The sequence below is a fragment of the Pogona vitticeps genome, chromosome 1 (genome assembly GCF_051106095.1).
Source record: "Pogona vitticeps strain Pit_001003342236 chromosome 1, PviZW2.1, whole genome shotgun sequence".
In the NCBI taxonomy this organism is placed as follows: domain Eukaryota; kingdom Metazoa; phylum Chordata; class Lepidosauria; order Squamata; family Agamidae; genus Pogona; species Pogona vitticeps.
Window position 1 is genome coordinate 110,545,575 of NC_135783.1, and position 24,636 is coordinate 110,570,210.

At 38.1% G+C, this 24,636-nt stretch overlaps 1 protein-coding gene across 4 annotated transcripts in view; it reads left to right on the forward strand.

Annotated features, from left to right (window-relative positions):
- Positions 1-24,636, forward strand: part of ME1 (malic enzyme 1) — a 159,843-nt gene that overhangs the window by 119,991 nt on the left and 15,216 nt on the right. For all 4 annotated transcript variants that reach the window (XM_072999154.2, XM_078380506.1, XM_078380510.1 and 1 more), the window contains exons 7-12: positions 2,493-2,602; positions 3,975-4,072; positions 7,926-8,039; positions 16,496-16,601; positions 19,041-19,183; positions 21,911-22,084. In XM_072999154.2, the coding sequence (XP_072855255.2) occupies positions 2,493-2,602; positions 3,975-4,072; positions 7,926-8,039; positions 16,496-16,601; positions 19,041-19,183; positions 21,911-22,084 (745 nt within the window). The remainder of the gene's footprint in view (positions 1-2,492; positions 2,603-3,974; positions 4,073-7,925; positions 8,040-16,495; positions 16,602-19,040; positions 19,184-21,910; positions 22,085-24,636) is intronic.

Here is a 24,636-nt window from a genome sequence, read left to right on the forward strand (position 1 = left end):
TTTTTTTTTATTCTCAACCAATCTGCAAAATGGATTAGGCTGACAAAAACTGACTTCTCCATGGTGTCTGTGAGTCACATACATCAACCTGGTTGTCTCCATTCAGTGCTTACATGTGGGCAATGGTATATGTGCAGCCAGTATGTGCAGTTCCCCATTCCCATATATTACATTGTGGACATGGCAGAAGCATTCAGGTTTTCATGTGACATGTCTGCATAGAGGGGACCAGAGGAGTCTGACTGAGATTATTCTATATACTAGGATTCAATCTGTCAGGTTTGATTTCACACCAGCTTTCAGCTAGGCAATCTCAGTTAGGGATTTGTATCCTTCTTGCCTTTTCTGTTCAAACAAGATGAGAGGGGAGCAAAATGGAGTCAGATGACACTCTGAAAGCAGGTCACGTCTCAATCTTGGGACTCAACCAGCTTTTGGAGGGCTGTTGGTTCCCTACCCTTATTGAGAATACCAGTGGAGAAGCATACCTTGTATGACACCTTACTTTCCTTGGAAAACATTGGATGTAAATGTCATAAATAAACATACACAGTTGTTGTTGCGGTGGGCAGCTGTAAATAGGTCTGAAAGAGTTAAAAAAAAATTGAAAATACAGTCAGTGATAAACTGGTTATTCGCAAAAGAATGTTGAGTAGTGGCATGAGTAGCTCTGGATTGGTAAGCTGATTAATACATACAGCGTGAATGTTTGTTTTTCTACTTATTCAAGACACCAGACATAAAACTGTTTCTTGTGGAATTATTATTCAACCTATCTTTTGAGTTCAAGAACGAAGTCAGTGGCAGACACTTGCAATGTTGAAGTTATCCTTGACTATTTTTTGGACATGACATTAGAATGCATTTCTTGCATTGGAAGGTGAAAAGGTCTATGCACCCCTGATATGATGAATGACTTTATAAGGACCTGTTACACTGTTGCAAGAGTAGATTTGGGGGCAGACATGATACCTGGGACTGCAACAAGGTCTTATTTCTGTTTCTGTATCATTGTTATGTGATCTGTTGTTGATAGTAAACAGTATGTTGGGGTCAGGTGGGCTGCCCGTGAGCAAATTTTATTGACCTGGATGGGCTGTAGATAATTCAAGATAAATTTGACAAGTTTTTCCACTGGAAGAATCTTTTAAAACCCATTTTCACAGCTTTTTCATTACAGGATTCCCCCCCCCCCCCGTAATTCAGGTAGAGGCTGCCTTGAGCCCTGCAGCATGGAAGGTTTATACTTGTCTGCTGAATGTTTTCTTTATCCAATTAAATGTACAAACACTTCTTTACTTGTTGACCTTCATGACTTTTTTGGGACAATGACTTTTACACATTTTCCATAAAACAGTTTTCAGTGTCAGCCTGAAATCTGATAATGTTTCAGCTCTACTTAACTTTTTTGTATGTCTGAGATTGTGTATAAAAACTGTCCAAAGTGCTACACAGTGGGAAAATGGATGCCCAGGCTGCATTTTCATTTCTTTGTTGGAAAGATGGCAGTGTGATTTCTGTGGTCACAGCAGAAAGCGGAATTGCTTGCTTGCTGCACCAATATATTATAGTACTACTGAACTTCTGTTATTTCTATTGTGGGTCCTTTTTAGCTTTTTTTGTTTTAATAACCTTATAACTGCAGAGCTGGAAGGGACCCTATGGATTATCGAGTCAAGCCCCTGTGAAGAAGGCACAGTGAGGAATCTCCCAACCTCTGGTTCTTCAGCCAGATGCCTAAACCACTGAGCTATCCAGCAGTTCTTTCTTTGTTTTTTCTTATTTTTTAGCATTTAAGTAAAACAAAATATAACATTTAAACAAAACAAAATATAACATTTAAACAAAACAAAAGAAAAAGACTGCTGGAGTAAAAGAATTTTGCACCCTTGTAGACTTTTTTTCTATATGAAAATGGAGGAAGACATGCTCTAAAAACGGTTTCCATGTGTGGCTAGCTCCTGGCTGGATGAGGGCCATCTAATTCATCTGCAATATATCACAGACTAAATCTGTTTAACAACACTATGGCATCTTTCCCATTCTTCTCACAATTTACAGTTCCAGCCTGGTCCCCTATGTTTCACAGATGTTTATGTTCACAGAAGTACAGTAATTTTGGCTTGTAGCACAAACAGTTTCTACTAGGCTTTTTACTAAAGGTAATGTCATATAATTAAATGCTTTTGTGATAGTACACTGGATTGCACGCTACATTTCAGTTAAAACTATATCACTGCTTTGATTTTCAGTGGATGTACTTGTTCTTTCCTTGTATGCTATCACATTGCCTTATATCTTTTTCCCCTTGAATCAACACTTGAGTCAGCTGACCTGGTTTCTTTGCTAGCAGCAATACCTTCTAATTCAGCAGAGATTTTTACTTTATTGTTTGACGTTTGGCAAAAGATGTACTGTAAGGTAATATGAGTGACGAGTTATGTAATTAATGTGTATAATTATTTTAAGTTTCTGGTATTTTATATCCCTAGGTTTGGCAGAAACTGTCTCATTCAATTTGAAGATTTTGCTAATGCAAATGCATTCCGCCTTCTGAATAAATATCGCAACCTGTACTGCACATTCAATGATGACATTCAAGGTAATGGAGTGTACTTACCATGCTGCTTAGATCCCTGCCTACTTTTGATTCTGACCCTTCCTGCCATCCCCTTTAGCACTATGGACTGCTAGCAAGCAGTGACAGATTCACTTTGACATATTATGCTGGAAGGAATATGGCCCTAAATAGATGAAAGGTTGCCCCTCTGTCTGTCACTTACATAGCGAGAGGAGTTAATGCCACAGCAAAGCAACCGCCACATTTTATATGTGTTTGCCTTGGGAGGGGAAACCATCAGATTCTCATAGGGCATAAAAACAAGAGGCATGTCCATAATGCCTAATTTTTTCCATATTACACAATTAAACTATATATGAACAGAAATATTGGATGTTATTAGTGAAACTTATCATAGTCTTTGCTGCTTCTGTTGCCTCCATTTGCCCTTGTCCTATTCTCCATTATGCAATTAAAGAGATTGGTGACCAGAATCCTCATTTCTTCCTGGGATGTAATCTAGAAAACAATTTCCAGTGCAAAATCCTTTTTTTATGAGCACGTTAAGAAATATTTTATTTATTTTCTTGATAAATAAGCCTTGTGGGAATATTATGTGACTAGTAGTATTTTGATCACAGTAAGCATATCAGCGGATTTTTATTTTTATCTAATAAGAACATAGTTTACAAGGATTTGTATACAGGAACAAATTACAATAATTTTAATTCTTACAAAAACAGATGGACCATATTATTTATTATTTCTCGTGTGTGATAACTTTCCAAATATATTTCTAGTAGATATACCTTCTAGCACTCTTTATGTTTCATTAGGATTGCCTGTGTAAATTTTCTTATATATAGGCTTAAATCTATGCTTTAATATCACTTTAATAATCCTGCACCATATATAAGGTAGCTGAAATCCTGTTGTTTTAACGTAATGCTGTATAACACCAATGATATCATCAACTGCAGCTATTTTTGGTAAATTAAAAATTTGCAGTTCTCCCTCCCAAAAGTCCTGAGGCTCTGTTGGGATCTGTTTCATTATGGGACAGCTACTGGGGGACACAGAAGAGGAGGAAGTTGTTAATTTTGAAGGTCACAACTGCTGGGATGATTTTCCTGATAATTGCAAGTTTTTGGAAATCAAAGACTTTCCTACCCCATCTCATGATCCCTAACAGCTTCCCCACAATGAAAGGGATCCCAGCAGAGTCTTGAGACCCACAGCAGCTGATGTTGTGTGGAATAAGTTAAGCTATGGAGTTCATCCAGTGAATGGCTGTGTGCTTATAGTTCTTCTTCATGCTCTTTATGTATGCATCCAAATGGGTGCTCTGCACCTGTGCAGACGATCCTACGGAATGTTCCAGAGCCTCAGTTTTATGTTTGCTTCTGTATTTCAGGAACAGCATCTGTAGCTGTTGCTGGTCTCCTTGCTGCTCTCAGGATTACAAACAATGAACTGTCAGATCACACAATACTATTCCAGGGAGCAGGAGAGGTATAATATTGTATTCATTGTCCTTCCTTCCTTCCTTCCTTCCTTCCTTCCTTCCTTCCTACTGCACATACCCTTATTTTCACTAAATCACCTCACCAGGACTAAAAGTATCTGCAAAAGAGCATTTCTATTGGATGGGATGCTACTGCCTGTGAATCTTGGATTCCATGATGGCATGGTGTAAATGTCCTACCAAAAAGCAATTATCTAGCTGATGCAGAGGGTTCCAAAATCTAGAATGGCCTGAAGTACTGCACTCTGCTTTCCCTTTTACTACCATTTGATTGTTTTCAGTGTGAATTCAAACTATATGGAAGTGGAAACTAGATTACTCTCTTCCTTAAACCTATCTGTTATATGTTCACATATAGATTCTTATCAAGGAACAGACTGGGCAGTTTAACAGCTCAGCAGACTTCTCAGAGTTTGTTTATGTCTACTTTGGTTGTTGTCTTTAATACTGAGTTTATCTTTCGAACTTCTTTCAAGATTGTTGACTATATTTTACAGCATCTATTTTGGATCTAAGGAGGTGTCGTCCTTCAAGTGCATGGTATTCTGAAATATGTTTGAAGAAATATGTTTCTCTGCATTGACTTTCTTTCTGACGTGATTCACACAGTCACTTCCTGCTGCCTTTGAGAGATGTCTTGTTCACGTGGCACAGGGTCAGTGAGACTGCAAGTAGCTGTCTCAAAACTAAGGAGATAACAGATTTCCTGCACCACATGTTTCATGTGTGTATGTGTGCATGTGTAGTGATTTTTTTCTGGAGAGGAATACCAGGAACTAAAGAAAAAGAAGATATTTTTATGAAGATTAGGTTCAGTTTCCTACCATGATCTACAAAACACATTGAGATGAAAAAAAAAAAAAAACTCTGATGTTAAATCAGGGGTGGGCAACTTGTGGCATTTCACATGTCATTGAACGTAAGTTCCCAGAAGCTCTAGTCAGCAATATAGGATTTACAGGCTCCTAATCATGTAGGTTTCCTATCTCCAGGGCATGTAGAAGAATTAGATCTTAAGAATAATGTCTAAAAGGCATTTGTCCCTGCTGTAACATATCTACTTGCTGTATCTACAATTTGACTATAAATACAAATCAGGTAGCTACAAGGATAAGGAAATTAGCAGAGAGACTTTAAAAAGCTGAAGGACACAATATAATTTTCCAGTTTTTAAAATGGGTGAGAAGAGGAAGGAGATCTGTGACCCATGTTAGAAATTTGTATTGCTTTAGAGAAATGATACACGGGGAGTAGTGGATAAGAATGTGAGTTATGAGGTACACATCCCATGGATCTCTAGTTGAAATCTTACATTAGCCACTAATTGAGTGGCTCTGTGTAAGCAAAGCCATAGTCTCCCAGCCCCTATCTCTTTTTTGAGATTGTTGCTACCAACCATAGAGTCATTTCTTAACTGTTACTGAGGTAGCATGAGGTGCTTTGCCTAGTCAAAAAAGTACAAGGTGTTGTTAATACAGTAATCATCACTGTGTTATTAAACTGCTTTATAGGAAATTATACAACAAAGAAAAGATGGTTCTAGAAGTGAATAGAAGCAAATATAGTTGTAGTAGTTGCAGCTAAGAATTGGCCATTGTTAATATTGTTTATTAGAGTTGACCTAAGCATTATGTGGGATGGCTCTGATTGGTTCTCTTGATCCTTGCCTTGCCTTGCCTTATCCTATCCTACCCTGTCCTATCCTGATGAAACACAACCATTGGGTTGTCAGTTTTACTGATGTCGTGGTGGAAGTATTTCACCTGTCCCCAGTGCTAATTCTCCAGCAGTCCTAGAGCTGCCTTTAGATAGGATGAGGAAATATTCCTGAAGCTCCGTTTCATTCCTGCCCCTGCTCCCAAAAAAGAAAATGTTGGGAAGAAGCACTTACGGTTCTCCTGTGTAAAGTGTAACTTGGCTTTCGTACTGGTTGAAAATGTTGCCCTTAACCATGAATCCTGTTTCAATAAAATAAGTTTATTTGGCTGTGGCTACTTAGAAATCTTTCCTCAAGTGATTCTGGAAAATTCAGTGTAAAGGAACTGGTGCATGAAGCATTTATTGTCTCTTTTGAAAGTGTCAGCATAACAATGTGTCAAGCTATGCAAAAATAATAGCACAAGGTTGTGTGAAAGGACTCTTAAGTGACGCCCCTCAAGAAACATTAACATGAGCACTTGTAGATGTGCCAAGGTTGTACAAGGCACAGTGTTTCGCCATAACTGGCTGTTCAAATAAGTCTATGTAAAGCTGACTTAGAAACACAGAGTATGCTTATCCTAAACCATTTTATATTCTAAGGTGATGTAACAGCAAATTATGTTGTGAATTACACATAAAAGTGGCAAACTCAGGGTATTACTTAATGTGCACTTAACAAGAAACCATAACCAAACCTGACTCCCTTGCTTACAAACAAACCTTAGCCTCAAACATATGTTTATTGCACTCACACTATATCTATAAACCAAAAAAGTATATGTGCAAAGTAACACCCCAAACCATAGTCTGAATTGGCTCTGATGGTGCTAAAGATAGGCCTCCTAGATTTTGGATGTGAGGCTTTAATACAGTAAATGGACCCATTCCTTAGAATGTAGGATGAGATTTGACCAATGTTGTTCTGTAGGAAGGTGGCTAGGTATTCTGCTAATTCATGTGGCTTTCAATGAATCTTCAAGACAGAACTTCAACGAATCTGCAAGACAGAAGCTGTCCCACCAAAACTATACGGACTTCCAAAAATCCACAAAGACTCAATCCCATTCAGGCCCATTGTAAATGCCATCAGCTCCCTGAGATATGAATTAGCAAAATACCTAGCCACCCTCCTACAGACCCACACTGGACAATTTGGAAACCACTGTCTTGGTTTATGCAAGATAGAATCAACTTATAGTTACAACATTAAAAAAAAACCTCACAATTTGTGTGCTTCATGTTGAGTGACACAGGGCTTGGGAGAAGAGTAGAGTGGCCTTACTTGAATTTACTGGCTAAGGCAACTAGACCTGGTGTGTTCCTAGATTCTCCTGCAGACTTTACCTCCCCCCTTCTTTTCTCCTTATGCCACCCTGTAGATATTTAGCCTGAAATGGGAAAAGTAAAAGTAAAGAGCAGAGTGTTGACTAGAAAGATCACTGTGCAATGGAGTAATGCCTGAATTATATACTGTACAAACATTGCCAAATTTATGTGTTACCATACTCTTCATTAGCATGTACTGCAATAGTAACTACATCTGTGTATTCCTTAAGTAGTGACAGTTACTGTTGTTAATGAATGCCTTTCTCCCAAAATTTATTCGTTCATTCATTCACTCATTCACCAACTTGGATAGTCCCCAATAGTGTGATGTGCACTTTCTGGGCAGTTTACAACCAACATAAATGATCTACAAAATAGAACAACACGAGTTATAAGTATCAACACCAATAAACAATAGACAAAAAAGACACCACATAACTTGTCAAACCTAACTCAAGTAAACACTAATTTAAACTGCAGTTGGACATGGAGTGATATGATTTAATAAAAGACACCTTTGAACCATTCTGTTTTTAATAGCTTCTTAAAAACTGGGAGGGTAGGAACCTGGAAAACTTTACTGCGAGTTTGTTCTGTAAGAAGGGGGACACATCTGAAAACACCTGGTTTCTGGTGGTAACTTTCTTGGCCACCTTAGGTATTGCTCTGCTTACCAGCAGCAAGTGTGGGGATTGCGTTAGAGAAGTAACTGTTTTGTAGGAGAAACATTTGTTTAAAAAATCTATATCATCTGAGTTGTGTTTCTCTAATTTATGAATTAATTATTTATCTGTTCTTTCTTCTCTTATTCAGGCAGCTTTAGGGATAGCCAATCTAATTGTTATGGCCATGGAAAAGAAAGGAATAACTAAAGAGGAAGCCCTCAAAAAGATATGGATGGTTGATTCAAAAGGACTGATTGTAAAGGTAAATACAGGTATTTTCCTAATACTAATATGCAGGTAAAGTATTCTACGTATTTTTTTAAACAAAATTGAGTGAAGCAATTTTGCTGCAATCTACATGTACTTTGTCTGCCCATTGTCTCTTTTTCATACATGATCCAGTAATCTTCACATTGGAATTTGTTTTGTCTGAAATAAACTATCCCGATGATTTCTTATGGGTTGCACAGAAAATTTACTTCTACTGCTTTGGGTGATACTGGGATTTTAGAAGTACATTAACTCACATGAAGGTTAAAAGTGGGAATGTTGAAGTTCCTGCTGTATCTTGCATAAAAAATGGTTACAGTGTGTGAATATGTTAAGCACTGTTTTCTTAACCTTAGATTTTTATCACCTTCTGTTTACTGTGAACATAAAGATACCTATAAACCGAGAAAGTAAATATTGCTAGCAAAAGTGATTTCCTTCTGTTATTTTAATTTCTGTATCCCAGACTTCTACAAAAATGTCAGCTGTGTTGCCTCAAATAACTCTGTAGCATAGCAATAGAATAAAGACTGTATCCCACATGTTGTGGTTTACTATGATATCAGCAGTGGTTAGAAATTCAAGGCTGCTAAGAGACTTAATCAGTCATTCTTACCTCATTTCTTCCACATGCCAGAGCTGAGACAAAACTGTGTATAAAGTGCCAAATACAGCTGGATATCCTTAAAATTGTAATTTCTTTGTTACCGTAAATTTGAGATACTTAAAATTAGATCCTCCAATGAATAATGTAGTTCCTAATTCATCTTCTTTGGGTTGTCTGAACTCAAAATGTTCATGCTAGAATTTAATAAAAGAAAAATTAGATTTCCTGTTATATTCTCATGCTTCCTGCATATAGTCAAACATTATTCCTTTTCTCTGTTGTTGTCAGTAATGTTGCTATCACCTATGTGTGGGAGTCACCTTGGTGTTTTGGACAGGGGTAGCGCAAGCAGTAGAGAGAGCTGTGTTTAGTACTATCAAAGCTGTAGGACACTTTATGATGTTCAATCTAAAGGAACTCTTACCTGCAGATTTAGTTTGGTTGCTTCACATGGTGGTTGAGATTATATGAATGCATTTCATGTGATCATTACAATCTGTGGCTAATTGATTACATGCAGTATGAATGTTGTCATCTCAGCCAGAGATATGGGTAATTGTCTTATTGTGTTCTGCCCCTTACATTTGGGAAATTATTAATATTAACTGGGCTGGTCCATATCCTTCCTAAACAATCTGACAAAGTAATTTTTAGGTGCAGGAAATATGGGAAGATAAATTGTTGTTCTTCTCATTTATATGTCTCTAATGCCCAAATTTAGAGGTGGTATTGGATGCTCTAGTCACATATAAAAAATCTTCCGAGTCAGAGAAATTATATTCTAGGGTTCTAAAGAAGCTTACAGATGGAACATATATGCAATACATAGTTTGGATTCTTTTAGCAGTGTTTCGGTTAAAATATTTTCTGTTGAAACAAATAAATAATATAAGCATAGATGGTGATAACAAGTTTTTGTGTTCCACAGATGTTTTATCTGTTTCGTTAGATTAACATTCCCAATAATACAGGCTTAGAGGGTTTAAAAACTAGAGTGATTTTTGTCTGATCACTTTGCAGTATATTGAAATTGGTCTTCATAAACTTGCCAAGAACTTAAAATACTTTAGTCCAGATTGGATCTCCATTCCTGTTCTGGCCACAAAATAAACCAGGTACAAGTACATCAGCTTAGTTCTGTAGTAGCAATCTTGGGAAGATCTTTAAAATCTATAGAAATACATTTGCATTCCAGTAATGCAGTCTTTAAAGAGGGAAGAGAGAAGATAAATGATCCTCCCTGCATGAATCAAGGGTGAGTCAAGAGAAGCCCACATTCTATAGCATACAGGAATATATTTATTGCTAGCCATGTGACAGACCTACAGAACATCTTGTGTTCTCCCTGGAACCATTTACTGCTGTTGATAATATATTGCCTTCCATTATATAAATATCAAGACTTGTGGTTACTAACTTGGGGAGGGAGAGAACAATTTGTAGTGAGGTAATTTGCACCATCACAGCACATACACAGGAATCTTTATGTATGCATGTGTTCATAATGGATTGTTTAACTTTAAATACACAATCATGTTAGAATTACTTTAAATTTGAATTGCATCATGCAGGTAGGTATCTCCACATATGTGGGATACATATTTATATACCTGTGCCAAACAGTAGGGGAAATGAAGACTATTCACACGCACATACCCTTTTCACAAAACGTCAGAATAAAGATGCTCAAATAAGATAAAACTTTACATATTTCTTGAACATTTTGTTACTTCCTCAGTTTGAACAATGGTGGCACTTACGTCATTTTCTGCTTGGTTCTCCCTTTCAGCATTCTAAAGTGAGCGCTCACTGAAATAAGCATGTGCTGTGATTAATATGAAGGGCCAAAACCTCTGGAGGCTCAATAAACATTTTTTACAGTGTTGTTTGGGGTTATCTGTGTTCTACAAGGAAAGGGATAACTTGTGCCAAAATGCCAGTTCTGTCCTCCCACACAGCTGCAGCCACTGTTGAAAGCAGATCCCACGTTCCCACAGTTTTCAGGCCTGAGGTGGTGCATGTGAGTCAGAGAGTCTTCCTTGGTCATCCCAAAGGAACTTGGATGGCTCCCAGTATTTGAGGGAAAATGCAAAGAAGCAACTTAGCTGGGGAAAGAATAGATGAGATTTGTTTTCTGAGAACATGTAGCAAACAGGGAGGTGGAATATTCTTTCTTTTTGATATAATGAAGTCCAACGAGTGTGCTATAAGATGGTAGAATAGGAAGATACTTCACTCAATTCATAATAGTGAAGCTTCTTTCTTAGTCGGTAAATTTCAGTCACTACACCTTATATGGCTGTACTTTTTCAGTCCTCTTATTTACAGAAGCTATTACATGCCTTACACAGAGTTCCACACTGTTCTCTGTATTAAGTCATTCTGAAAGAAATATATGGGTCTCCTGTGTGTTTAATTCCCAGGGTGGTGGAAGAACCTTTCTTGTCCTTCACTTTGTGTGTTAATTAGTCCAGGAGCAAAGTGTCAACCTGCCCTGAACTTACCAGGCAATGGAATACAAGAATACTTGATTTCATTTCTTTCTCAGTAGTTTCTAATGCAGAGAAATGGAGATACCTTCTGTTGTTTCCATTAATCATTGTTACTGCTTACAGAGCCAGAATTCAAAAGAACTGAATACCAAACAGTGGTTTAAAATGGATTGTTGTGCTCTGTTGCTTTTAAATATTTTGTTAGCATTCATTTTATTTAACATTTTTAACATAACACTTGTTTAATTCTTTTTAAATACAGTATTTGTATACTTACTGTTTTTAGCTTTCAAATATTGTCTTTTTAATGCTGTAAGCCACCTTCCCCCTTCACCTTACCCCTTCACAGATTGCTGCCTTGTCGTGGTGAAGGGGCTTGAGTAATTCAGAGAAGTTATGGGCTATGCCTTGCAGGGACACCCAAGACGGACAGGTCATAGTTGAGAGTTCTGACTAAATGCGATCCACCTGGAACAGGGACTGGCAAGCCACTCCAGTTTCTTTGCCAAGAAAACCCCATGGACAGAAACAAAAGGCTAAAAGATATGATGCTGAAAGATGAGCCCCTCAGGTCGGAAGGCATCCAACATGCTACTGAGGAAGAGCAGAGGATAAGTACAAGTAGCTCCAGAGCTAAAGAAGTGGTTGGGCCAAAGCCGAAAGGACGCTCAGCTGTGGACACACCTGGAACTGAAAGGAAAGTCTGATGCTGCAAAGGAAAATACTGCATAGGAACCTGGAATGTAAGATCTATGAACCTTGGGAAGCTGGATGTGGTCAAACAGAAGATGGCAAGAATAAACATTGACATCCTGGGCATCAGTGAACTAAAATGGACAGGAATGGGCGAATTTAGCTCAGATGATTATCATATCTACTATTGTGGGCAAGAATCCCATAGAAGGAATGGAGTAGCCTTCATAGTCAACAAAAGAGTGGGAAAAGCTGTAATGGGATACAGTCTCAAAAATGATAGAATGATGTTGATACAAATCCAAGGCAGACCTTTCAACATCACAGTAATCCAAGTTTATGCACCAACCACTGATTGGCTGAAATTGACCAATTCTATGAAGACTTACAACACCTTCCAGAACTGACACCAAAGAAAGATGTTCTTGTAATTCATTATAGGGGACTGGAATGCTAAAGTAGGGAGTCAAAAGATAAAAGGAACAACAAGTAAGTTTGGCTTTGGAGTTCAAAACGAAGCAGGGCAAAGACTAATAACTCTGCTAATAGAGTTTTGTCAAGAAAACAAGCTGGTCATCACAAACGCTCTTTTCCAACAACACAAGAGGCGACTCTACACATGGACATCACCAGATGGGCAATACCAAAATCAGACTGATTACATTCTCTGCAGGCAAAGATGGAGAAGCACTGTACAGTCAGCAAAAACAAGACCTGGAGCTGATTGTGGCTCTGATCATCAGCTTCTTATAGCAAAATTCAAGCTTAAACTGAAGAAAGTAGGAAAAACCACTGGGCCAGTCAGGTATAATCTAAACCAAATCCCTTCTTAATACACAGTGGAAATGAAGAACAGGTTTAAGGAACTCAATTTGGTGGACAAATGTTACAGGCTGAAGGCTTGTAACATTGTACAAGAGGCAGCAACAAAAACCATCCCAAAGACAAGGAAATGCAAGAAAGCAAAGTGGCTGTCTAATGCGGCCTTACAAATAGCAGAGAAGAGAAGGGAGACAAAATGCAAGGGAGATAGGGAAAGTTACAGAAAATTGAATGCAGACTTCAAAGGAATAGCAAGGAGCCCGAAAACACCACAACAACCATTAGATCCCAGCCATGAAAGCCTTTGCGACTACAATAGCAAGGAGAGACAGGAGGGCCTTCTTAAATGAACAGTGCAAAGAAATAGAGGAAAAGAATAGAAAGGGGAAGAACCAGAGATCTGTTCAAGAAAACTGGAAATCTGAAAGGAACATTTTGTTCAAAGATGGACGTGATAAAGGACAAAAATGGTAGGAACCTTGCAGAAACAGAAGACATCAAGAGGAGGTGGCAAGAATACACAGAGGAATTATACCAGAAAGATCTGGATGTCCCAAACAACCCAGATAGTGTGGTTGCTGACCTGGAGATAGACATCCTGGAGAGTGAAGTCAAGCGGGCCTTAGAAAGCTTGGCTAACAACAAGCCCAGTGGAGGTGAAGGCATTCCAGTTGAACTATATAAAATCTTAAAGATGACACTGTTAAGGTTCTACACTCAATATGCCAGGAAGTTTGGAAAACTCAGCAGTGGCCAGAGGATTGGAAAAGATCAGTCTACATCCCAATCCCAAAGAGGGGCCGTGCCAAAGAATGCTCCAATTACCGTACAGTTGCACGCATTTCACATGCTAGCAAGGTTATGCTCAAAATCCTACAAGGTGTAGGCTTCAGCAGTATGTGGACCGACAACTCCCAGAAGTACTAGCTGGATTTTGAAGGGGCAGAAGAACTAGAGGCCAAATTGCTAACATGTGCTGGATTATGGAGAAAGCTAGAGAGTTCCAGAAAAAGACCTACTTCTGCTTCATTGATTACACAAAAGCCTTTGACTATGTGGACCACAGCACATTATGGCAAGTCCTTAAAGAAATGGGAGTGCCTGACCACCTTATCTACCTCCTGAAAAATCTATATGTGGGACAGGAAGCAACAGTTAGAACTGGATATGGAACGACTGATTGGTTCAAATTTGGGAAAGGAGTACGACAAGGTTGTATATTGTCTCCCTGCTTATTTATCTTATATGCAGAATACATCATGCAAAAGGCTGGACTGGATGAATCCCAAGTCGGAATTAAGATTGCCGGAAGAAATATCAACAACTTCCGATATGCAGATGATACCACTCTGATGGCGGAAAGTGAGGAGGAATTAAAGAACCTCTTAATGAGAGTGAAAGAGGAGAGCGCCCAAAATGAAGCTCAATGTCGAAAAAACTAAAATCATGGCCACTGGTCCCATCTCCTCCTGGCAAATAGAAGGGGAAGATATGGAGGCAGTGACAGATTTGACTTTCTTGGGCTCCATAATTACTGGACAGCAACCACGAAATTAAAAGACACCTGCTTCTTGGGAGGAAAGTGATGACAAAGCTAGACAGCATCTTAAAAAGCAGAGACCTCACCTTGCCGACAAAGGTCTGCATAGTCAAAGGTATGGTTTTTCCAGTAGCGATGTATGGAAGTGAGAGCTGGACCATAAAGAGGGCTGACCGCCAAAGAATTGATGCTTTTGAATTAAGGTGCTGGAGGAGACTCTTGAGAGTCCCCTGGACTGCAAGGAGATCAAACCTATCCATTCTGAAGGAGATCAACTCTTAGTGCTCACTGGAAGGGCAGATTCTGAAGCTGAGGCTCCAATACTTTGGCCATCTCATGAGAAGAGAAGACTCCCTGGAAAAGCCCCTGATGTTGAGAAAGTGTGAAGGCAAGAGGAGAAGGGGACAACAGAGGATGAGATGGTTGGACAGTGTCATTGAAGCTATCTACATGAATTTGACCAAACTTCAGGAGGCAGTGGAAGCAGGAGGGCCTCACATGCTCTGGTCCATGAGGTCATGAAGAGTCGGACATGACTTAGCGACTAAACAACAACAAAGCCACTTTGGGTTCTTTTAAGGAGAAAGACAGGGTAAAAATATTTTAATAATAAATAAATCATTTCTAGGTGTGAAGTGCCACCAGACATCACTGTCCCTTTAGAGCCTTGTATGAATGTTTTACTATATAGTATTTTTGTTCTGACACTTATTTCTGACAAAGCAGACATGTTCCATGAAAGCTTACATTAAAATATAGCAATTAATCTTCAAGGTACCACAATGTCTTCTTTTCATTTAAAACAGCCAATGAAATATTTACATGTATTAGAACAACAAAAGAGTTTTGTGGCATCTTAAAAACTAGTAAATTTAATGTTACATAAACTTTTGTGGACTACAGCCTGTGGTGATCCCCTCTGAAGCCCCTATTCCCTCAGGTCTTCATGAGGTTCTTGCTCTTCTTCTTTCTTCGCTGCCACCAGGTATTGCTGCTTCAATACCATTTAATCAAAGAGACATGTGTACTTTTAAAACTTAAATGATTTATTATACCAGGGAAGTTAAACATATGTTTAATATTCAATAGGCAAATCACAGGTTGCTAATCACTTGTATTTGAATCAGTTCTACTTTAACTTTAAACTTCTATTAACACTCTGTTCCATTCAGAGTTCTTACAGATCTGTAATGCACTCTAAGTTCACTTTTAAGTTTCACAGTTTCTCTCACTCACAGTCTCTCTCTCCTCATACTCCATACACCAGCCTTTATATTCAGCCCCCTCCCCCCTTGGCTCCGCCTTCCGTCCTCTCATTGGCTTCTACTCCACTCTTCTACTGTGATGGACAGGTGAGGACAGGGCTGCTCGCTACACAGCCCACTTCACTAGATCACATTTCAAGGCAGCTTAGAAGATTAAAAGTTTTGTGGAATATAATGGATTTTAATCAAATAAACTTTGGAAAGCATTCAGTATCAAAATTATGAAAAATTCATAGAAGCATGGGCATGTCAGAAGATCTGATTGTCTTTCTAAAAGGTGAGAGAAATGCTTAATGAAACCTTTCTCTAACGGCCTTTCTAAGTGGATATATAGATCACTGATTGAATCACTGTTGGTATGGTTTAGTATGAGCCACTTACTTTATTTAATAAGGGAGGGGGGAGTCACCATAGCCCAGTGAACAATGTCTGCAGGAAAAGGTGGGAAAGAGGGCTAATTGACTGCATGGGCTCTGCCCCCCACAAGGCAGGGCAAACCCAGTAGAGCCCCAGCTGAGGAGAAAAGTGGGGGAAGAGGTGATTATTTGTCTACCATCTCCATACCATTCATCCCAGTGTTTTCCCCTTGTGCCCCCACTGTCCTCGGTTACTGTTGCTACTGCCTTCTTGCTTGTGAGTAAACCATATGAACTTTGCTGTTCAGTATACTGGTGGTCCAAACACATGTGTGAAGCCTTCTCACAGAAGAATAAACAGCTCCAGTGTGAATGGAGGATCACTCAAGAGAGAGCTAAAATAAATTGCACTGAAGATAAGCAGCATGAACCAGACCATCTCAAATTCCCCTGTCTGGGCAGGATGTAAATGGACAAAGCAGGTTTCAAAAAATCATAGCTCTCATATGTTTGGTATGTAGCAAATATGGACAAGTTGATTGACTTTCCTAAAATGAGAAAAGTTGTACAGATGTTTTTGAAGTAAAAATGAATCCTTTCATTCATACAGATAACATGGCAATAAATGCAAAGCTACATTTTAAATCAATAACCTTTATTTTTTTAAACTTAGGGGCGTGCTTCACTAACACCAGAGAAAGAGCGGTTTGCCCATCAGCATGATGAAATGAAAAATCTAGAAGAGATTGTGAACAAAATAAGACCAACAGCTCTTATAGGTAACATCTACACGCATTTGTGTTATCCATCCATCCAATCTTTGCCATTTCGTTCGATTTATAATCTCGTTTGTGTGTGTGTGTGTGTGTGTGTGTGTGTGTGTGTGTGTGTGTGTGTGTACACACATGCACTAGATATGTGTGAACTAAAAAATATAGGTTGTTAATCTTCATAAAATAGTAAAGTTGGAAGGGGCCTATAAGGCCATCATGTCCAACTCTTCTCTGAGCAGAGTTCTCAGAAAGTTATGTTCAGGTTTATACTAAAAATCCCTGTTTTTTCTCGCTATACCACATGAAGCTTCAGTTGTAGAAATTTTTGAATCACTTTCTTTAGTGGTGGCTAAATAACTCAAAAAAAGTAACTTTCCTATTTCTGTAACATGTGACATGATGTGGAGTAATCCATACTTGTGAAACATATAGGTATATTTTTAGTGATGGAGTTAGCTCTGTCCTCTCACATTTTTACTCAAAACATAATACAGCTAGTAACTCTGTAACTATCCTCTCGTACTCTGTACCATTGACAGAACGTACAATAAATAATGTAGATATACATCTGTTGTGACTGCGCTGCAGTGTACAGAACATAGGAGAAATATGCTATGTAAGCAAGAGAGACTGATTGAGTTTGATTTTTTTTAAATTTCTGTTTGGATGATAAATGGTTTAAAACCTCTCTTTGCATAGCTGGGATGACTATGTTCTGTGATATTTTCCCAAGGTTTTCATTAAACTTGAGTCTCAGCAAATGCCATATATGGTGTCTTGCTAGACAGTGCTCAGGAAGAAGACTTGTTATTGTTGGACCCAAGAACAGAAGTAATTATTTTGTAAAGATGGTGAAAGTAGCCATCAAATACAAGTGAAATTATATTTGCTGATTCATTTTGGAAGTTGGATGTGATTGTCATCCTTACCATTAAATATTACAGAAAAAGAAAACTTCATACAAATGGTAAAAACTTTGACCAAATGAGATAGTAAATTTTGTTAAGACCAATTAGCTGTTAAATATGTTAGAAGCTAGTTTTTGTCTTTACATTTTTGAAATATCAGAGCAAAAGCCCCAGAAATAAATTTTAAAAGATTATGTGTTGAAGCGAGCAGTAATTTGGCTGCATCTAGACTTGTTTAGAACACAAACAACTGCTGAATATACCTTTAATTTATGTCCGAATTATGACCATTTCAGATCCTGAAATTTCTCACTGTAGGCATGGTTCCAAAAAACATCTCTTGCATCCTCTTCATTTGAAGGGAGTTACACAGTGGTGCATTTTCCATCCATATTAGTGCAAATAAGCAGGGTAAATTCTGGTATGTTGTACCATTTTTCTGTGACTAGTATTCTGAAAACTTTAATATTGAATTATTATTGTCTCAGATGAAAGTGGAAGTCACAGGAAGATTGCAATGGAGATGAAGGCCAATATGTATTGAACAATGAAACATCTGGGGCAGGCCTTCATCTATTTCAAATAAATTCATCTCTTTCTGTAAATGTATTTATATAAATGTAAAACAAAAACATCTAAATTCATCTTTAACATCACAGGTACAATGGTACTGGCTGAAACACTGACACAGTGTTACTGCAAGGCTGTATTAAGTTTTTGTGAACCTGAACTGGTGTGGTTATTGGTATTTCAGTTCTAAGCACTTTACCCTGGCAAAGGAGATCAAATGACTGGGCTTTTAGACGATTGGAGATTTCTTTACAGTATTAGAGATGACAACAGCTACTATTCTTAACCATCAAAGTTCCAAAGTAAATCTTCTAAATGTTGTGTATGAAGAATGTCCCAGTAGACTTACTTCCTTTGCAACACAAAGAGCAGTGTGCACTGTTTTCTGACTGTTCACTGTGATTGCTTCCATACTTCTAAGTGGGTGTATATCATTACTGTGTGATATGAAACATGTTAATGAAAGTGTTGAGAGAAGGTCAGAATGTGGTTCCTGTCATTTTACGAAATCTGCCTTTGATTAGAAGAAGTATGACATTTAGTCAAGCATATCGGCAATGTGGAGTTATTTCCTAAAATCTATGACACTTCATGTGTTATATTATCACAGCTGAATTGAAAGTTAAAGCCAAAATGGGGTTGCTGTCAAGAATGCTAGGCCTGTTTATAGATTACTTCCACAGTTACAGCAACAACATCATTTTTTAAAATTTCTCTCCACTCTTCATTAGTAGCATCAATGGGAAACACATATAGTGATACCATTTAGTGGCAAGTGTCAGCTGAGCTACTTTTAGGTAGTACTGTATCTCTGTGTCACCTGTAATCTTGTAGCTTTGCTCCAGTGTACCTTACTATCTTTATAACAAGTCAGTGTTACACTGTTCTATTATTCTCTCAATGGTAATGCATTTATATTAAATATGGACCAGAAAGAAAAATAACCAATTAATTTTCTCTTACTCAGGTGTTGCTGCCATTGGTGGCGCATTTACAAAAAAAATTATCACAGATATGGCTTCGTTCAACAAGCGGCCAATTATTTTTGCCCTCAGTAATCCCACTAGTAAAGCAGAATGCTCAGCTGAGGACTGCTACCATCTAACTGAGGTAAGGAAAGAAAGTTAGTTTATACATACTTGGTTATACTGGTACAGGATGAGTTATCTGAGCAGTCATTTACGATAATCAAATTGTTTATTTAGATTTTTACAAAGGACATTTATAAATCCTTATGTTGAGGTGGGCCAATTCAGAGGAAGGGTGAACCAGTGGAAGGGTACCAGGAGCAACAGGGATGCAGAATACAGGCAATTAGATAGTAATAATCAGTGTGTGGTACAAGTGAGAAACAGACAATGATTTGAGAGGTATAGTTAACTTATATGATTTAATTTTGTTTGAACCAATAGCAGGATGTATGAGTTGGAGAGAATTGGATGGGGTAATTTATTTTATGGCAAGACAGCATTGTTTAAATACACAGTAGACTACATGTCAGCTTTTAGCAAACTATTTGTATGAGTCAGAATGGGGCCTGGCTGCAGTTGTAATTGCTAAACTGAGCACTATGGCCAAAATCCTGTTGAATTTTTATGCATACAGAAGAGGAATGATGCAAACTGCCATGGCCAACCTTGTCATTTAGCAAAAAACACGATTCTTCTTGTATGTGTGTAATATGCCAATAGGATTTTGGTCTATATCAGTAAACAAATATAAATCGTATTTTAAACAATACACTTCTCCCTTGAATTGCATGCACCTGAGCAGCATCTTTTTGGTTATGCATGCCCCCCAGTCAGTCAGTCAGTCAGTCAGTCAGTCAGTCAGTCCGTCCGTCCGTCCGTCCGTCCGTCCATCCGTCCATCCATCCATCCATCCATCCATCCATCCATCCATCCATCCATCCATCCATCCATCCTGTACTGTTGCTTGTCACCAGGAAGTGGCCTGAGAAAAGTGGGTCTCAGGCTTACCTAGGCCCTGTTGTTAGCAGTGTGGCAGCCCCAGTCTGCTGGTGGTGGTGGTGGTGGTGGTGGTGTGTGTGTGTGTGTGTGTGTATGATTGAGAGAGAGAGAGAGAGAGAGAGAGAGAGAATCAACTGTTTATGCTTTGTACTTAAATTTTTTAATTTGTTTAATTTATTTATTTATTTGATTTATACCCCACCTATTGTTCCACTCTAGGCGGTACTAGTTGTTCCACTCTAGGCGGCTTCCAATACAAAATAAAACAATAAAACACAAGAATATACATAATCATTCAATAACAATTATAATAAAATAGAAGAGAATTAGAAGAGATGTCAGGGGCGTTAAGAGTTATACATGGATTTTGAACTACAGGGGCCTAACACTCCTACCTCCAGTGTTGTTGAAGGGAGAAGTGTAATAAGTACAGTATTTGCTTTCCTAATAAAGTTTTCCATTTTTGATGTGTACACTATAACCACATGCATAATCCATAGGTATGCATATGGGGGGAATTAATAAATTAACCATCTAAGTTATTTAAATTGGTTCACCAGCTTGGAGCAAGCAATAGGAATCCAATTATATATAATAAAAATATTAAATACTGCTGCATATGAATTCAAGATAGATTACATTCACTGTTGGCTTACAGGTTTACCCCTTGAAATTTCTCTGCTGTTTCAGCCTTATAAATTATAAATAGAACTAAAAATGTAGCATGTCCTGTTTGCCTATTACAAAGTCTACATCAGAATGCAATGCCAGAATGAAATAGGAATGCTAATATTTTAAAAGCATGGTTATAGTGTTCCGTTTCATCTGTTGGCTGGAATTAGATATACTGAAATACCTAACACACCATCAAAAATGTATAAGGCAAGCTGTTATAATTCTACATGACACCAAGCTAAACCATATTCTTTTGAATAATTAGACTGTGTTTGTGTTACATTATATATTTGTAACTCCCTAAATAAGGTTATAAACTTTCTGTTTATAAATCTAATTCAGTCATGAAGGCTGCAACTTTATAGCTGCTTCTCCAGACACAAGGCTGAGTTATAAAACCATTTTTAGAAGTGATGAGTAAATGTGGTAAAGCTTATGCTCTAGCACAGGGGCTTCCACACTTAAGGGATCAGCTATTTGTTTGGTGTAAGACCTGAACATATGAGTTGTGGTGTGTTTGTTTGGGGTTTTTAGTGCCATTTTTAGAAATCCTGACAGATGCACATTGTGGCTTTAAGCAGGATCAGAGATCTACAGTGATATCACTACAAACTAGGGTGCTCAGATAACAATATATGACAATAATTTTAATACATTTATAGAAGAGGGAATGTCAGGAGGTATCACATGCATGATAGCAAAATCTCTGATATTCTTGTTTTATGTAGTTACTAAACATTTGTCTGCAACTTTTGTCCTTTTCAAAATCTGTCTGCAAAGATTTTAGAAGACTCGGTCACAGATCTTGGTCTCAGTTCAGTTTTATGTATTCATATTTCTGTGTGTGGCTGAAGCTAGTTCTGAAGGTATGATTCCAGTCTTCCCAAAATGAAAAATAAGAGACTGGAAGTCACATGAAATGAGCATGATACTGTACCATTTTGCTATTGGGTATACCATAAAATGTGCAATCAAGCATTGGGCTAAAGTTATGAAAGTGGGACTACAGGACATAAAATGACTTGCCTTAACCCTGAGAACACATAGAGATTAATTCAACAGTACATGTTAAGAATATCAGAAGTCTTATTTTGCTTAGTGTATGGATTCCTGTATGTTATGATTAAAAGTATTGCTTTGTAGATATAGATGCATGCGCTGACATTTTCAAAATTATTTCTATCTGTTTTAGGGGCGTGGCATTTTTGCAAGTGGAAGCCCTTTTGATAAAGTTACTCTTCCAGATGGACGTACATTTTTCCCTGGACAGGGTAACAATGCCTATGTGTTTCCAGGAGTTGCCCTTGGCGTTGTGTCATGCGGAATGAGACATATAAGTGAAGACATTTTCCTCACTACTGCTGAGGTACTAGTTGTTCCTTGTACACTTGAATGAATGTGACTTACTTATCCTTAATTAGATATGTTCTGCAAAAACATAGGTGCTCATTTGGCTTTACTGTTGTGAGTGGAACATTACTGGTAAACAGGTAGCAAAGTGGCAGTATATAATTGGCTTGTATAATTGCCAGATGAGAGTAGTTTGTTGTCTAATGAAACACTGCTATTACAGACAGCTTAGAAGCCATCTTTTGAATGAAGCCTACCAAACACTGTACTTGTCTGTATGTCAAGCACATCATGAAATGCATTGGACTAAAGTCAGCTGCTATAACACTACAACACTTGATTTCTCTGTTTTGATCACGGAATGAAAAACAGAAAGAATTGAACCATTGATTCTTAACTCTAGAAAAAACAAGCCAACAGAATGTGAAGTAAATCGCCAAGACCAAGCCTAGCAGGATGAATGGTCGATCCTTAAGAACAATATAGTAATTATGTGCTGTCATGTCCATTCCACTTTACAATGTTCCTTTCCAGTGTTTTCTAGATATAGAGTACTCAGAAGTGGTTTACCATTCCTTTCTCTTGGCGATGATCTAGATCTGTGTACAGTGGTGCCCCGCTTGACAATTACCCCGCCCCGTAACAAATCCGCTTTACGATGGGGTTTTTGCGATTGCTTTTGCGATTGGAAAACGATGTTTCAAAGGGCGATTTTCGCTTCACGACGATCGGTTCCCTGCTTCGGGAACCGATTCTTTGCATTATGACGATCTAAAAACAGCTGATCATTGGGTTTCAAAATGGCTGTCCGCTGTGCAAAATGGCTCCCTGCTGTGTTTAGGATGGATTCCTCGCTTAATAGGCACTGGAAAAATGGCCGGCCTATGGAGGATCTTCGCTGGACGATGAGGTATTGTGCCCGTTAGAATGCATTAACTGGTTTTTAATGCATTCTAATGAGTTTTTTAACTTTCGCTTAACGACGATTTTGTTGTACAGCAATTTTGCTGGAACGGATTATCGTCATCAAGCGAGGCACCACTGTAGTTGCTCAAGGCAACACAGGCTGGCTTTTTCTCCCTAGACACAGTGGGAGATTGAACTCCCAACCTCTGGTTCCACAACCATGTGCCCAACATGCTAAACCATCTTAGATTTTGCTAAATTACTTTTTTCTATTATTGTTGAGTTCACAATTCTCTTTGTTGTACTTGTATTTAATTTGGGTTTAAGTGGAAGAATTTATAAACTGAATACCAAAATCAGACCATACTTAGTTTTGCCTCAGCTTTCAATCCCTTTATGGTTTCTATATTTTACTGACTGTACTGATAATTTTATTCTTGATGGGACCATATGTGTGTTTACACCAATATTGCTTTTGGTGGTGTTTTATTGATATGTATAATTTGAATGTTATATGAAAATGTGCATGTACAGTCCTTTGTATTGCGGAATGTAGAAATCCAGAAGGATTCCTCTAAAATACAACTTCCTTTGAAGACAAGCTCAAGCAACATGGAACTCCAAAATTCATCAATAAATTTAGATTAAGAGAATGTGGAAAACATTTCTATTCTCATGAAAGCAGCCATTTCAACACAGAAACATAACAGAATCTGAAGATATAGAATAACAAGGAGGTCCTACAACAAATAGATGCCTAAATCAAGTGGGGTGCTGGTACTCTGGCCCCTGCTTTGAGGAACTCCCTTTCCTCCTTTCCCTCCTGCAGCTTTTGGACATGCCCAGAACTGCCTTGGGACTTCCAGCATACAGATCAGGTTTTGGGGTGCACAGAGAACTGTAACGAGAAGGCGAGATTACTCGCCTTCTGCTGAATTCTATTCTTGCCAGCAGAAGTCCAGTGGTGGAAGCTGCTCATACTGTAATATGACCACATGCCAGGTATGCCCTGCAGTGTAAACTTTATCCTTTCTGGCAATTTCTGTAGGACCTGAGTACTGTCCTGAATTAATGGAACTCATAAATGATATAAAATGTAGTGTAGGAAACTGGACAAGAGTTCTGAAAAATGATGAAGGAAATCAGTGCTTTAAATGCAACAGGTTCTTCTCCCAATCAGAGACAGAAAACAATATAAGGCGCACAAAGCTATATGAATCAGATGTAGTATAAGGCTAGCTGTAGAAGTGTAGAGATCCTGATAGAGATACAAAGAACTCCCTATTTGAATAGTACTACTATATAAGTAGGTAATGGTGGTAGTAAGGAACATTGTAAAGAGCATAATATCTACCATCAAAGGTATAAATGTTACTAATTTAACTGTTTGCTTATATTAAATGTATTTTACAAAAATCTGTGTTTTAATAAAAAAGGAATAATTAGCCACTAAAATGAGAAAAGAATATACAGAAGTGTATTAATGTCTTCCAAATACAGCCTAAAACAGCCTTTTAAAACTTCTTTGGGACTGGATATTAACTTTTTCTCACTGAGAATAGTCCAAAACGGTGATTCATAGCAGCCTCTGCTATAAAACAATGTAAAGTATTCCAACAGCCATAAATAGTAAAGCCTCTAGTCCTTACTTTTCCTGTCTGC